At 39.5% G+C, this 15174-nt stretch overlaps 1 protein-coding gene across 3 annotated transcripts; it reads right to left on the bottom strand.

Moving 5' to 3' along the window:
• Nucleotides 1-1877: 1877 nt before the first annotated feature.
• CEP20 (centrosomal protein 20) lies at nucleotides 1878-11629 on the bottom strand. 3 transcript variants are annotated; one of them, XR_012678229.1, is made up of 5 exons: nucleotides 11522-11627; nucleotides 9933-10130; nucleotides 8001-8085; nucleotides 6670-6840; nucleotides 1878-2476 (listed from the first exon to the last, which is right to left on the bottom strand). XR_012678229.1 is itself a non-coding variant. In XM_075179757.1 (5 exons), the coding sequence occupies exons 1-4, from the start codon at nucleotides 11547-11549 to the stop codon at nucleotides 6744-6746; spliced, it is 408 nt and encodes a 135-aa protein (XP_075035858.1). In that variant the 5' UTR covers nucleotides 11550-11627; the 3' UTR covers nucleotides 1878-2476; nucleotides 6718-6743. The 3 variants fall into 3 exon arrangements, 2 of the variants coding, with proteins under 2 accessions (XP_075035858.1, XP_075035859.1); XM_075179757.1 differs by having other exon boundaries at nucleotides 6718-6840; XM_075179758.1 differs by lacking the exons at nucleotides 1878-2476; nucleotides 6670-6840 and having other exon boundaries at nucleotides 7997-8085; nucleotides 11522-11629.
• Between the last annotated feature and the right edge of the window lie 3545 nt (nucleotides 11630-15174).

Genomic DNA, 15174 nt, shown 5'->3' with positions numbered 1-15174 from the left:
GAACAGAGGGGATCCCCATATGAACTAACCGCGCTGTAACGATAATCCTCAGATGTAGTTGAGTGTAGAGTAGCGGAAGATAGACGGCGTACGTTCCACAGTGGAACGCACGTCACTTCCGGTTTGCCGTTCAAAAGGAGGATGGCGTCCACAACACGTTTCTTTCGCTTAGCGAATTTCCTCAGGGGAGGACATTATTTTATATGATGTATATATATTTTTCATCATTGTATCTTGGTTCATCATCCATTTACTGACAGTGGACAATTGAGCGCTATCACTATCTGTTCTGTAGAATTTCTGTACCCTGAATGCAAATCTTAATATCAATGCTGATTCTCCGACCTTTATAACAAATGTGTATTGCAGATTACTTAACAATGAAAAATTACTAATAGCCATTTTACAATAGAAATTGTAGTGCAAGGTCCAGCAACCATATCACTTTCAACCATTAAAAATAAGACAGCCAGTAAGAGACCCTACAATAGCTCACCAATATTGACAGATGATGAGTAGAGTGTCTAGCCCAGTTTGACTATGATGAAAAAGTCTGCACAGGAGCAAGCAGACAGGGCAGAGCTCGGGGGGAGGACTGTAGCTCCCATCGGGGGATTGGGTGCAGTATATAATGACTTACAGAGTATGGGAGAAAACATTAACTATAGCCAATTATTTTTTTTTGGGGCGATTGTCTCCAATTCCACTTTGCATTTAGTACAAAATTTGGGTATCTCAGTTGTTTTATGTCATTAATAGCAATATAAATAAATGTTTAGCAAAACATATGGATGTATGTTATTCTGCATGACGAGTCATTTCAGTATAGTTTTTATTTAAGTTTATCATTACAATTTGCTTGTTCTGCCAAGAGAAAATACAAGATTTTCCACAGACCAACTGTACAATACATTTTGACAAAGTGTAGAATGTTACATTTGAAAAGCACTATAGCCTCAAACATGGCTTTGATTCCAGTGACAAACCCATTTATATTAGCTAAAAGAGGATTAAGTATGCATCTCTCTGAGTTTTGAGCACCTTTGTTATATAGAGGGAAGGACCCTAATAATAGGGATCTCAAAATAAACATTTTGCAATTTTATCAACTCTGGCTAAAGTTAATGAAGAAAACCTGTGTTTGTTCCCTGCAAGCAAGGAGAGCTGAAATAAAATGAGCGGTCATTATAAAAATGCAGAACCATTTACTGCATCCGAACTGTACTGAACAGGTGCATTTTCTTTTCCATACAAGAGACAAAAAACATTGCAACGCTCTACTCCATGGAAAATGTTTCAGAGAAGTCTCAGGAATGCAGACATGTACCCTTGATAGAAGCGAGAAGGCTGCTGGATGGAAGCATATACTGCAACGTATAAATTGTTGTTGTATTTTCCCCTTACATGGTCACTTTCTAAGTTTTGGCTTCCTCTCAGGAAAGGAACAGGTTGGCGAACTTGGGATCCCAATGATTTTATGTCAGCCATTAACCTCTTCAGTGTTAAGCAGATTGATGCAAGTTTAATGTTACACAAATGTTACAACGGCTAAAAAACACAAATGTACCTGACTTACTGTTAAGACAGTAATCTGGGCTAGTAATCCAGAGATATGACATGTTTTAAACTGACTTTAATCAATAGCCATTAACAAAACCAAAACACAAGGCTGAGCTTTCCCATTACACTAAGACGACCAGTACCAGCACAACAATCTTTCTGAAGGTTCGGCAAAACACAAAATAGTTTTTGCTGTCTGTTCACTTCAAAATTACCCATTATTGCAGTTTTAAAGCATATACATTAAGCAGTTTTAAAAAAATAAACAGTAACTGCATAGGAATGAATAGGAGGAGACGAACCACATAAATGCGTCCTTGATTTCAAAGTTAACTTTAATTGAATTCACAATACCAAATGAAAAGTTAATCACACTCCAGGCGTAAAGTCTTAAGTAACTCTGTGACGTCTACAACAGGAAAGGCACTTTAACACACAAGCCCATGTCTGAAATCAGCGCTGTTCAAAACAACAGCATATGTGCACGGAAGGAGACTTAACTCTTTTCTGCAGGCTTTAGTTCTTGTGAGCTTCCATAAACTATGATATTTTATACAGATAAAGGGTTGTAATTATATAAATATGCAACACACTCCATGAAAGACAGTGATGCAGCAGCTCTGGCAACTTAGTATGGTGATAACCAAGACTTGTTATCACAGAAGCACTTCATATATTAATGAACAGAATACTAAAAAACATTTTTAGGCTGTTTTTAAAAAATTTTATTAAAAAAAGTATATAAAAATAGTACTTAACTATTCAATAAGTTACACAGAATAATAACAAATATGACATGTTAAATGCTGCAGCACATCAGTGGAATGGGGCACTGGCCACTAACTTTGTGTGACACGTATTACATGCTTCACTCCTGTGCTTGGCTGTATCATTTTCACTGGTTCTGGATAAGTACCTAAAAAGCAAGAACACAGTGGTGTTAAACTACTAATAAGTGGTATGTTTTATTTTCACTTTACTTCCCATAAACAATCTTAAGTTATTTGAATTTGGTGCCTCTACATTGCTTGCCCAGGATAAAGTAAAATATAATCCACAGAATGCAGTGGAATCGTGACCCTAGTGGCTAAAATGGTTAGAGAAAAAATGAAAGGCTTAATTGGAATTGCAGTGCTCACGCTGCCTACACACAATTTAAACACACATTTTAGAGCTTACCCATTATTCAATAAAAACCATGACCTATCTATGCTATTAGTCATACATTTGGATACTTAGAATTATAGAGCATTGTTGTATTTAAAAAAATCATTTAGTGCATTGGTCTTCCAAAAGCGATTCTAACCTAACCCCCATTAAACTACTATTGTTGTAGCACCATTTCATGACATCTCTTCAGATCATACTATTCATTCTAAATCTACTTTTATCCTGCACTTTTCCTGATGAACTCTAGCTACTACATATATAATGTTTATTCCTCCATTCAGATTCCTTTGTAACAAGTTTCATGGTGTGGAAATCAAATAATTGGATGAAGTAAACTAAACTGTTTAATATTGTTTTACTGTGCGGTTGCGATTAGTACGCCACGTGCAATCTCACGGATTAACAACACTCACACTTGTAAATAAGACATTTATTAAGGTTCCAATACACATTTATTAGTAAAATGTATTAGAGATTAATTATACATAGATAATATTAAAGTTAAGGTATTTATGGTTCAGGTCCTGTTAAAAGATAAAGAGTTTGGTGTCATATTAAAGTTTATTTCACCAGCATTAACCCGGTAGCAATCGCAAGGTTTGAGCAATATGAGATTAATACTCAAAAGTACTTTGTTTATGGGTCAGTTTAAACTGGCTATTCGACGGGAAGACACATAGGCAACAGTTAGAGTAAGTTGCCCCCCACCCTTGGAAAAGATCAAATGAACTGGCCTATGACCAGCAGACAACTGGAACATTGTTAACCCTGGACCAATGAAGACCTCTCTTGGTGTTATCTGTGGGTATTCGTGACATCACTGTTTTTGTTAACAAACTGCATATAAGCTCCCTGGGCCAGTGTCTTTTTCCTTTCTTCCTGACAACATGAGTCCATGACTATCTGAACCTGGGCCCAGAACGCGCTTTTGCGAATAAGTAATGTATTCGGGTTTATACTTTGTTTATTGTTATATATTTTATGCTTCATCGTGGCTTACTGTAAATCCTGCTATTAAATCTCTTTGTCCAATTCGATTATTGTGGTTCCAACGTACAATGTTTACTGATAGCGATAAAAAAACTAACAATACAATGGTCTACCAAGTGACAGTATAGAGATAGAGGGGATGCTAGCCAGCAGACAAGTCTCTTCGAATGCTAGTCTTACTCCTACTTCTTCCCTTGGGCATTGGAAAAACATATACTTGGCTCCTTGACTTAAGAGTGTAGAACTGAACATAAAGGGCCTAAGTCATTAAAGAGACCAAGACAAAAAAAAAAAAAAAAAAAAAGGAGTAAATTTGATCCTGGCAGGGCCGGATTAACGCAAAGTCTAACTGGACTGCAGCCCAGGGGCCTCGCGCATTCAGGGGGCCCTTGAAAATGCTCAGCAGCATTATTGATCGTTACGGGGGCCCGATCAATGCTGCTGAGCCTGTCACTGTAGTTCTTCCGCGGCGCTCACTCTCACGAGATCTCCTCAGTAAGGAGCTTACCGAGAGCCGCGGAAGGACTACAGTGGCAGGAGAACAGAAAGAGGTAAGCACTGGGGGGGGGGGGCGGGGGGGGGGGGGATATGCATCTCACAGGGGGGCCTCTACCCCTACTATAAATCTGTCCCCACATTTTAAATTTACCACCCCCTCCTGAGCAAAATGGTTTTGTCCAGGTGCAAAGTTCTTCTTTTTTTTGCGTTACTCTCCTTAATGAGCCCAAACACTCAACCCTGCACATTAGAAACAGAAAAAGAGGACCAGGTACATTTTAAACAGTAAATAAATTAACATATCATTCTTATCTCATATTGTACATCGAAAGGGGGATGTTGAAATCACAAAAAGCAAATATTTATTTTTGTAACATCGCATCAGCGTGTTAAAGGGATAATTAACATAATTTTTTTTTTTACTCTACATTATTTTACTAAGGCTTCCCAAAGCCTATACCAATGAGAGATTGCATTTAACTGCATAACATACTGTATGTACAAAAAAATTAAACACTTTTCAAAATATTCAAGGCCAAAGGTCAAATCATGTGATCTTGAAATGTAGAAGTCAATACTTAAATATAAAACTATTTTTTAATGAAAACTAAGGTCCCTTAGCTTCAAAATAAGACAAACATGAAAGTGCTACCACAATTAGAAGCAAAGTTATGCTTTGGTTTAGTGGACCTGGCAAACATACATTTTACATTTTTTGTCATGTATGCATGAACACCATGTATCACTGAGGGCTAAATTTTTACACATGAAAGTTACTTTATGTCGTCTACCATCCTACCAAATTTCATGAAAATCTGAGATAGTGGGGTTGAAAAGTTACACTTTTTTTGTGATGATTTGGCATGGAATGACCCAACCTCTGTTGCTGCTTCCGAGATAGAAAACATATATTATGTATGTACTGGTACTCATGATTTATAGTTTGCTAAGTGTCACGTGATTTCCATGTCAACCAGTCACATAATTTAGAAGAGTGTTCATAGTATAAAGCTCCTCCCTCCTTTCTCTTCCATCACATGACTGCCAAGGAGCTTGGCAACTGACTGACTAATAAGATCAGGTTACCCTCACCTTGGAACAAGTAGAAACCAAATGTTTCCAGGATAGAAACACAAAAGCTGTCTGGTCATATGGACGTGTTCGTGTTCTTTGCTGGATTAAACGGCAACATAAATAAAGCTCATTATTCTCCGCTTTAATTTTACAATCTTGAAGGGTCATTAAAATGTAAACCACCATTTACGTCACCCCATAGCTTTACAGCAAATCATGGATATTATGGCTTGTCTAATGATCATAAAGCAGTATTTCATTTAAAACATGTCGCCATCATTGACAATATTGCCTCTCTAAAGTGATTAAAACTATTTTATGATGAGAAACGTGGGCAAAAATGTCTTCTTAATAACAGCATTTAAGAAAACAATGAATGCCAAAAGGGTTACTTCAGCAGTAAAATAGAAAGCACACTCCACCATATTTTCTCTTGCGTTTGTAGCCTATACAATGTTCTAGATGGTGACTGGACAAAGTTGCTTAGACTTTCCACATATTTTTTCTGTAACAAAGTAAGACACTGATCAAAATTACTGGAGGAAAAAGACCCTCCAAGAACCTTAACAGTATGCTATAAATTTTGAACTTTTACATTATCAGATAAGTAGCTCCCCCTAATGGTTGTAATGAAATACTTTGTCCAAATAAGTAAACTTTGCAGGTCTGCCTCATTTGATCACAGAGGCTATACAGTATATGTATCTTTCAAAAACAATCAAAATTGTACAAAAAGTCCATTAAATAAGTCTGTAAAAGCATACAGATTAACGGAATTGATGTTATAAACGTGGGCAGCAAACACAACCAGCAATAATGTCATAAAGTCACTTGCAAAAACACTGATCTGTTCTTACATGAAAAACAAGAGAGGAACATGTTAGGTTTAAAAACGCAAGTACATTTTATCTTTTAATGTTGTCTGCCATTGGTATACCAGCCAGACAATTGTATTTGTTTTTTTTATCTCTTTAACCCAAAGATGGTTCACTTCACACCTATGTGACTTACTAAAGTTTTTAATCTACCCAAAGAAATTGTATTTTCGAAAAACAGAGCATAAAATCACCCTTAAATGTATCTGTCGAGTATAGGGATACCAAATATTTGTAATTGTATAACTTTGATTTGTAAGCGCATTTCTTATTTATTTTTTTCTTTTTAAAGAGATGGAAATGTACAAAAAAGAAAAATCTTTAGGAGTCAGACTCAAAGAAGTCTATTTTTTTTTATTACTAATATATACAATGCAAACTAGCTAACCAGAATGACACCCAGCCTCATTCCTAATGGGTACTGAAGTTATTAACCAGATCTGTCTGAATGGCTTATATATCACACATTAATACAACTTCTTCACTTTGTGCAATAACTCACTGTTTGCCCGCCTGTCCCACTGCAAACTATTATTGTCCTCAATGGTACCTTTTGTAATTCTGTCTGTGTTATTTTCAAAATGCTGGGTTCTCGGACTGCTTTAGTATCGAGGGACAAGGAACCTCTTTGCGTCCATGTAAAAAGTGAGACAGCATTCCATATAGTATTGGTCTGTAGAAACAAAAATAAATGGCAACAGAAAATAGATTAATATATGAAAACATGCAACACAATGTGAACAAATTTACTGCAGGGAATTGCTGACTTTTTAAATTCATAAATGCCACATATCTAGCTTTAAACTTCTGTGCCCTTAAAACAACAAGCAGACAAAATCATAGGGCTGCCCTAAATTTATAACCCTAAAGTTTTTGGGGTTTTTTTTGTTTGGTTTACTTCAAAAGTTCATAAAGATAACAATAATGTGAGTCAATGATGTATGTTTGTTTTATTGAGTGTCTAACATTAATCACTCTGGTTACATGTAGGTGCCATGGGCCTGTTGATCGCTATGGATCGGTTATTGCCTGCTCTGGAAGGAAAACAATATGCTTGTAAAACTATCTATGCAATAACTGTATCTAGTTTATATATTTATATTTTGTAGAATGATTTTCTTGTATTGCATTGTTCATTTATTCATTCATGCTGGCATTCATGATTTACAGTTTGCTAAGCGTCATGTGATTTCCATGGCAACTGGTCACATGATTTAGTAAAGTGTTCATAGTGTAAAACTCCTCCTTTTTACTTCCATCACATGACCGCCAAGAAGCTTGGCAACTGACTAATAAAATCAGATTACAATCATCTTCAAACATGTAGAAACACATGTCTTTGCAGTGGCAACTATATAAATCCCCTCACCCCCCCTTGAAAAATTGATTTTGCAAAGGGAGCACTGAGTGGTAGGGAATATCCTGGAAAAATTACTATGAGCTTCAAGTTCAAAACATATAAAAGCTTTAAAGTTTGTGGGATTGCACCTTTTAATCTAAATCTGTTTTAATTATCACAAGGTGATCTCCCATGAGCAGCCCATTTACACTAGCAACAATCTCTAATAAGACCAAGGAGTAATCAAACAGGTAATGCTTTCACTCCCAGAGGGTGAACGAAACGCATCCTGAGTTCCTCAAGTGAGGAGGGAGGGCAAGATCTGATCCCACCCATCCCACATGGGTAACACTGAAGCAGGATTATCAAATTAACCTAGGGGCCAGGAGCTTCATTATCGGAGACAGAAATTGTTTAATTAATTTGCAACAAAAGCCAACAGTCCACTGAACACACTGAAATTAAACACCAAATAAAAGACTGTTACTGCTTACACTGATTGAGCATTTGAGTCTTCCACAAGGTTAAGCTCTCTGGCTAGAAAAGACCGATCCAGTGGAATATCAGGTAGACCAGTTTCTGCAAAACACAGTAAGTATCTGTTACTTCTGCATACACAATATCAGTGTACAGATAATATAATAATGCCAGTTTACAATAAGTTTAAATGACGTTAAGAAAAAATAAATAACCTCACCCCTGCATAATACGCTTAAAAGGACAACTCTATGCATTATAATGTCAATGTACAGATATGAATGGTGCCATCAAAATTGGTGTTCCATTTTTGAAAAAACAAGAACTTTTTATCAAGTTTACATACACAATGCAAACGAAACTGCCTATACAAGGACTGTTAAATGAACATGAGATTTAGTTTTGTTACACACCTCAAGTTTCTAATTTTGTCTTCATGACATCACTTCTAAACTCATACCGAAAAATATCCACAATTGTGCTGTAGGGGTGAGGGGGTGGTTTACGGTATTGTCTGGGTTTAAAAAAGTTTTGATTGGTTTTATAACATTTTATTATACAGTTTTAAGGCTTCCTCATTTAGTACTGATCTTTCTTCCTCCAGAATGTTTGGCAAAAGATACACATTCCAAACACTGAGTGCCCGGGGAAGACGTTGGAAAGTTTGTGAGGGATCTTAAAAAAAACAAAAAAAAATCAACAACATAAGACTTGCAGGTTGACCTGCAAACTGGATTTGTTGTAGAGAACAGTTCCCATTGTGTCCACCCTACATCTTTCTTTCACTGAGGCTGGGTACACACGATACAAAATTTCTCCCAATGCAATATTCATAACGATTTTACCATTAAAAAATAAAAAAGTCCCCATGAGCATGTCGATTCATGTGTACATACTAAACATATTTTACCTTCAGATCTGTGCTCTTCACGTGTCATAACCATTGGCTGAAAAGATTGTAAATCTACACACTCCATTGAGAGCTATGGACACTGCCGGTCGCGAATGCATACACACTGCAGAACTGGAACATCGTTCCATCATTGAATGACATTTTTAGTCCAGTTTAAAAATCAAATGCAACGATACAATGTGCTTTGAAAAGACAATTGTTCATAGTTGCAGCATACAAACACAATTAGATATTAGGCCAAACAGCCTTTTGATTAGCCCAATAATAGGCTGAAAACACTGTAGTGTGTACCCAGCCTTAAGCTAGGTACACACTTCAGAATTTTTTACGCCGATCGATTTTACATGGGACCGATGGTCTGATCGCTCGGTCCATGGACTGCATACACACTAGCCTTGTTTAGGACGATAAAGGGAAGAGCGGACATCCCTTTAGCGACTTTTTACAGCCATGTTGTCGTGAGCAATGACTAATTTCGTAGTCATTGTTGTGGATCGGTCGGAAGTTTATACACACTACACAACGGAAACGAGATTGGAACGAAAATATTAAACGGTACGACCAACCAAATGAGGCGACAATCGGCCATTTGGGCAGACTTTCGACCATCGTGTCACTGCACACACTGACCCGTCTTTTGAACGAGCGGTCGTATGTCGGCTGATCGAGCCGATTATTGGACGAAAACCGTGTATTGTGTACCCAGCTTTACTCTTGTGCCTTCAAAGAAGGGAGTCTGGCTGCCAAACCTACCAGCTACTGCTAGGTGACAAGCCTCCGAACAAACAAACCAATGGGACATATTTTTCTGAAGGAGGACAAACACTTAACTGCTTAACACTCAAACAAATAATCCACATACATTAGGCAAATTAGGGAGATGATTCCCAGTCTTTTAGCTAGAAGAAACATCAATTCAGTCTTTGAAGTAACAGTTACTGAATCCTCATAGCTTCAAACACTGATCTCTAATCTGAACAGATCACAGCAGATGTATGTTTAGCTCTAGGGGGTTTCATTGAGCGATGAAGCATACCTGCTGTTAAAACAGATGCTGTGTATTTGTATTTGTTGAACGCCAAATACTCTCTGATCATTTCATTAATGAGGAGATTCTCATGCGAGAGCTCCGGCCTGGGTTCACTCTGGTCATCCAAAGCTGCAAACACTTCTGATCGGACCCGTGCTTTAAGCTGTCCTAACACACCTCTTTTATCCAATGTATCTGTTAAGACTGTAGAAACACATTCAGAATTGGTTAAAATAAAACAAGAAATCCAAAATGTTGAAAAAGACAACAGTGTAGACCACAGTGACACATTTACAAAGATTTCATGGTTTAGTATGGAGTATAATACCCCATTCATACTGCACCAAAAACCCGGGTTTTTGCAGAGGCACGCTGAAAAACCCAGGTCTTGGTGCAGTATGAATAGTCCAACCACAAAATCCCAGGTCTAAAATCCCGGGACTTAGACCCGGGATTTTGCGAGGGGTAATTCCCGTGTTGGACCCCGCTAGCCTGCAGTATGAATGGTGCAACCCGTGTAATTCCCGGGTCTCACCATTCATACTGTAAAAAAAAATAATTTAAAGGTAAAAAAAAAGATTTTAATTAATAAAAAATACATAACAAATGTTTACTTTACTTATTTTCAGCCAGCGGTGTCTCCGGTGCGTTGCCGGCTGTCAGGGGGACCTCTGGGTACTAAAATTACGTAATTTCTAATGGACTAGAAATGGCGTCATTTTAGTACCCAGTGTTCCCCCTGACAGCCGGCAACGCACCAGAGACACCGCTGGCTGAAAATAAGTTAAGTAAACATTTCTTATGTATTTTTTATTAATTAAAATCTTTAACACTTTTTTTTTTCTAAAACACAGGTCGGGCAGGTGCAGTATGAACCCGCCCGACCCGGGAATCTTCTTATCTATACTGCCCTGTGCCCCGGCAATACCCCGGGTTAACTACCCGGGATATTGCCGGGGCGGCAGTATGAAAGTGGTATAAGGCAATAGCAAGTTTGCCAAAACAGCAGACATGGGATATGTCCGTAGTCAGATATAAAGTTGTCATGGTTACTCGCATTTGTGGAAGTTTCCACCAGGTGCTCCAGTTCAATCCAATAGTCCAAAAACACACTGGTAGGTTAATGTTAGTTTGATCAAGAAATGAAACTGTAACCTCATGGCTGATGTGAATTACTAAGCATTCTTTGTAAAGAATAATAATTTAGTATTGTGTAATAAAGTAGCATATTGTATATAAAGTTTAGAAAAGTTTTTGAAACAAAAATTGAGTCATTTCTTGGATGTTAAAAGAAAATTCTGTTCTTTTAATTCTGCCAAAATTAAACCTTACCCTTTTCTGCAGCAGCACGTGACAAAATACGTACACACAAATGCACGAACTATATATAATACGGGATTTGGTTTTTGCATCTAGCAAAGATACACTGCAGTATAGGGCAGCTGTATCTATACTGCTACAGGGGACCCACTGCTAATAAACGTGGTCTTTAAATTGCTCTCGTCAGACTCTGACGATCAACTCTCAAATGACTTATGTATAATAGGTCATATTAAGTCACAGGAACTGCTTTTCCAGCTGGCAGTGGTACTCACCGGCTTTCAGATCTGACACAGTCGCCATGATGCCTTGTACACAAACAGCTGTAAAGTAAACGGTCAAACAGTAACCATCTGAGCACCGCGCATGCGTAGTTTCCAATTCTAGCTGAGTGCTGATCACTAAAACTAGAGAGAAAGCATACGACTAAACGGACTGGTTAAAAGTGTCTTCTGTACAGTACGACTGCGGCCGCCATTTTGTAGAATTCAGTATTCGCTGCTTTATAATAATTATTACAGAAGGACTATTTTTTCACTTTTCCATTATTACACTGACCAAACTCATTAATCATCCCCATAAAGTCCTGCAACTACAAAAAAGTAGACATTTCATGTGCTAGACATTTCATAGTGGTGGTTTTTAGTGAAGAGCAAGGTAATTCCAACCTAATTGAGTTATTTCATACTGACACAAAGGTTTTATTTTAAGAACTAGTGATAATGGTATAGTATAAAGTGAACAGGTGGGAACGTTGTATCCTGCCATATATTCTTACTTGGTTGGGCTATGATTACAGTATTTGCTGCAAATTGCGTCATCATGGCTCCACCCTCCCACTGTGAAATGACATAATCAAGCAGCATCCGCGGCAGTGCTGTATTATACTACAATACAGCACTGCCGCGGACGCTTCTTTGACAGCGCCGCGGCTGCTGTACAGTACCGTTGGTTCGCGGAGGGGAGGGGTTTCTGGAGAACCAGAAACCCCCCCTGCGTGCGCCACTGAACACACTGGAACAGATGATATTACCAGGAACACACTGGAGCAGATGATATTACCAGGAACACACTGGAATAGGAATCAAACAATCAGCAAGCACAGCAAGTCAAAATACTTGATAAATTGGCACCATATTGCAGCCACAGCTGCTTTAAATACATACTGTCCAACTTTGGCAAGAGGTACTCCAGGAGATCAAGGAGGGGGAAGGGGGGGAACAGGGCGGGTCATTTGGCCCCACCCCCACGGCCATTACATTTTTGTCCAATTATAGCAGGGGGCAGGGCCACGATGACTGTTCGCGTCATAAGCCCCCCTACTTTAATACAGAGGCATTTAGTAACCGGGAGGTTGCCCTGCTCTCCTGGGAGTCCGGGAGGATTCCCAGAAATTCTGGAGTCTCAGGGAAATTCCGGGAGAGTAGGCAATTATGTTTAAATATTTTGGAGGTAATTAGGGGAGTCCATAGGAGAGGAGGAAAAGGCTCGCAAGGAACGGGACTGATCAAGAAAGTCCCAAAAAAACTAAATAGTGAGAGCCAGCAGCAGCGGCGAAGGTGCTACCATGAACACCTGAAGGTCCACCACATGACACAAGGACAGTGAGGAATCGGAGATTCCGGACTATTCACTGTTTAAGAGGAAAACGAAACAGACGGTTTAAATTCCTTCATCTGTTTAGTGAGGAGTGGGATAGAACTGGCCATAAATTTCAGGTCTCCCACAGATTGCAGTGCCTTTATTCTCCTCCTAGGGTGGATATAGGGAAATGGGAATCCCCTCCCAAGGTTGAAGTTTCCATTGCTCGTCTATACAAAACTACCATAATTCTGATTCTGAATATTACGATTTAAGGGATAGCACAAATGGGAAAATTTAAACCATCCTTAAGACCGTTTACTTAGTGGCGAGGGCTTCCCCTAGACCCAGTTTAGCTTCAGCTCAGGTCAATAAGGCTGTGGAAATATGGGCAGAGCAGTTGATGGAGGGTCTGGAGTCTGACAGACCTAGATCGGATTTGCTTATCTTGGTGCAGCATATCTGAGAAGCTTCTTGGGGAAGCCACCATTGATATGATGCTCATTGTAGCTGGAATTTCAACCTGGGATGTAGATGTATGAGAATATTAGAGCTTCTTACATACTCTGGGAAGGTCCTTTTCGGTTCTAAACTGGATAAAATCATTGCCCAAGCCACAGGGAGGTACTAGGCTTTCTTCAGTTCATCCCTACTGGAAGGCAAGGGGACAGCCCTCCAAGGATTTGTTCTCAGCTGTCCGTCTAGGGATGCAGAGAGGTAGACATACCTGGATGGCGAGACTTCCAGCATCTAAACCCTCTGACAAGCATTCAGAATGAAGGACATGGTGGGAGCCCTCTTGCTCCTTTTATGCAACCAGTGGTTCAGTTCCAACATAGACGCTAGGTGAGAGGCACTGTCAGTCTGGGATACATAATAAACCTCCAGGCATCCATGCCCTGGTCAGCGCCGGTGCTACGGTCCTTGGTGCCGTAGGCACACAGTTAAAATCTGCGCCCCCCCCTTTAAAAATCGGCACCCCCCGCCGCGGGTACCCTGTTAAAATTGGCGCTTCCCTCCCCTCCCCACGTCTTTCTTTATCTTACCACTCACAGACACTGTCGGGCCGTGATGATGGTGTCACGCCCGACAGTCAGTGAGCGGAGGGGAGGAGACAGAGCAGAGAGGAGCAGCTTAATGCAGGTAAGATTCATAGCCCCTTCCCCCCTCCCCTCCCTGTGGAGGCGCCCTAGGCGCCCTAGGCAATTGCCTAACCTTGCCTAATGGGAGCGCCGGGCCTGGCCCTGGTGCTTATCCACCGTTGGACATCCTGGAGACAGTGTGTTGTCCTAAGAGAAACCACATAGTCTCTTATCTTGGCAGGAATTGTTATTCCTGTCCCGGAACATCAAAAGGTTTGGGTTTTTACTTGAATCTTTTCATAATCCACAAGCCGGACGCTTCCTTCTGACCTATACTGAACCCGAAATCACTAAACGTGCAGTTCCAAGTAAATCGGTTCAAGATGGAGTCCTTGAGGTTGGTCATTAATAGCTTGGAATAGCATGAGATCATGAAGTCCATGGACATCAAAGATGTGCATTCACATGTTCCAGTCTGGAATGATCATCATGTACCTGGACAATCTGCTGAACAAGGCAAACACCTTGACCTTACTTCAGTTCCATATTTGGGAGACTGCCCAGGTTTTAGAGACTCACAGTTGGATTATCAAATACAGGAAATCCAATCTGACCCTTCTCAGTGGATTGTCTTCCTAGATTAGGTCACAGGCAGGTGTCGGTTCACCTGTGCATAATGCCTTATCCTTCAAGGCTGTGCAGTTTGTATTGCTTACCGTAATTCAGGGGTGTTTCAACCTGAGTTGATTTGAAAGTGGAACAAGTCACGTTGTCTCTTTACCAGGGTCTGGCTGGCAGACTTTAGCCCAGGGGGCAAGCACACAGCACTGGCCCATAAGTAGCGGCCATCCTTAAAGGGTGGTTTTTAGCATAATATATATTTATCAATAAGAATAAATCTTAAATAATAAAAATAAATAATGCAACAAAAAATAAGATCTCACTTTATATTGCATTTTATTTTATATGTTCCATCTTCATACACCACTTTTTTTTTTTTAAACATACCTGGCTGATTATAAAGGGATTTATCAAAAAGCAAAAAGACTGTTTGCTTTAAAAACCTCGGGGTAAATGTATCAAAGTGCGAGTTTGCCAGCGTGTTTAAATCGCGGGTCATCTCTGGCGATTTTGAGCGATGTAAACACTCCCGAGTTTAGCTAACTCTCCTGTGTTTGGCAAACTCTCCTGTGTTGTAACAGTGAGTTGTCAACACATCACTGCTACACTGACCCTGTCATACAGCTGCCAGAGCTCCGGCAGCT

The sequence above is a fragment of the Mixophyes fleayi genome, chromosome 7 (assembly GCF_038048845.1).
Source record: "Mixophyes fleayi isolate aMixFle1 chromosome 7, aMixFle1.hap1, whole genome shotgun sequence".
Classification (NCBI taxonomy): domain Eukaryota; kingdom Metazoa; phylum Chordata; class Amphibia; order Anura; family Limnodynastidae; genus Mixophyes; species Mixophyes fleayi.
The sequence above is the reverse complement of the archived record's forward strand: the minus strand, read 5'-3'. Positions and strand labels throughout refer to the sequence as shown.

Excerpts from the sequence above, each read along its gene's own strand:
- CEP20 (XM_075179757.1), bottom strand. The coding sequence starts at position 11,549 with ATGGCGACTGTGTCAGATCTGAAAGCCG. Across the intron at positions 10,131-11,521 it reads TGTGTCAGATCTGAAAGCCG|TCTTAACAGATACATTGGAT; the intron begins GTGAGTACCACT and ends GTGTTTCTACAG. Across the intron at positions 8,086-9,932 it reads AGCATCTGTTTTAACAGCAG|AAACTGGTCTACCTGATATT; the intron begins GTATGCTTCATC and ends TGTGTTTTGCAG.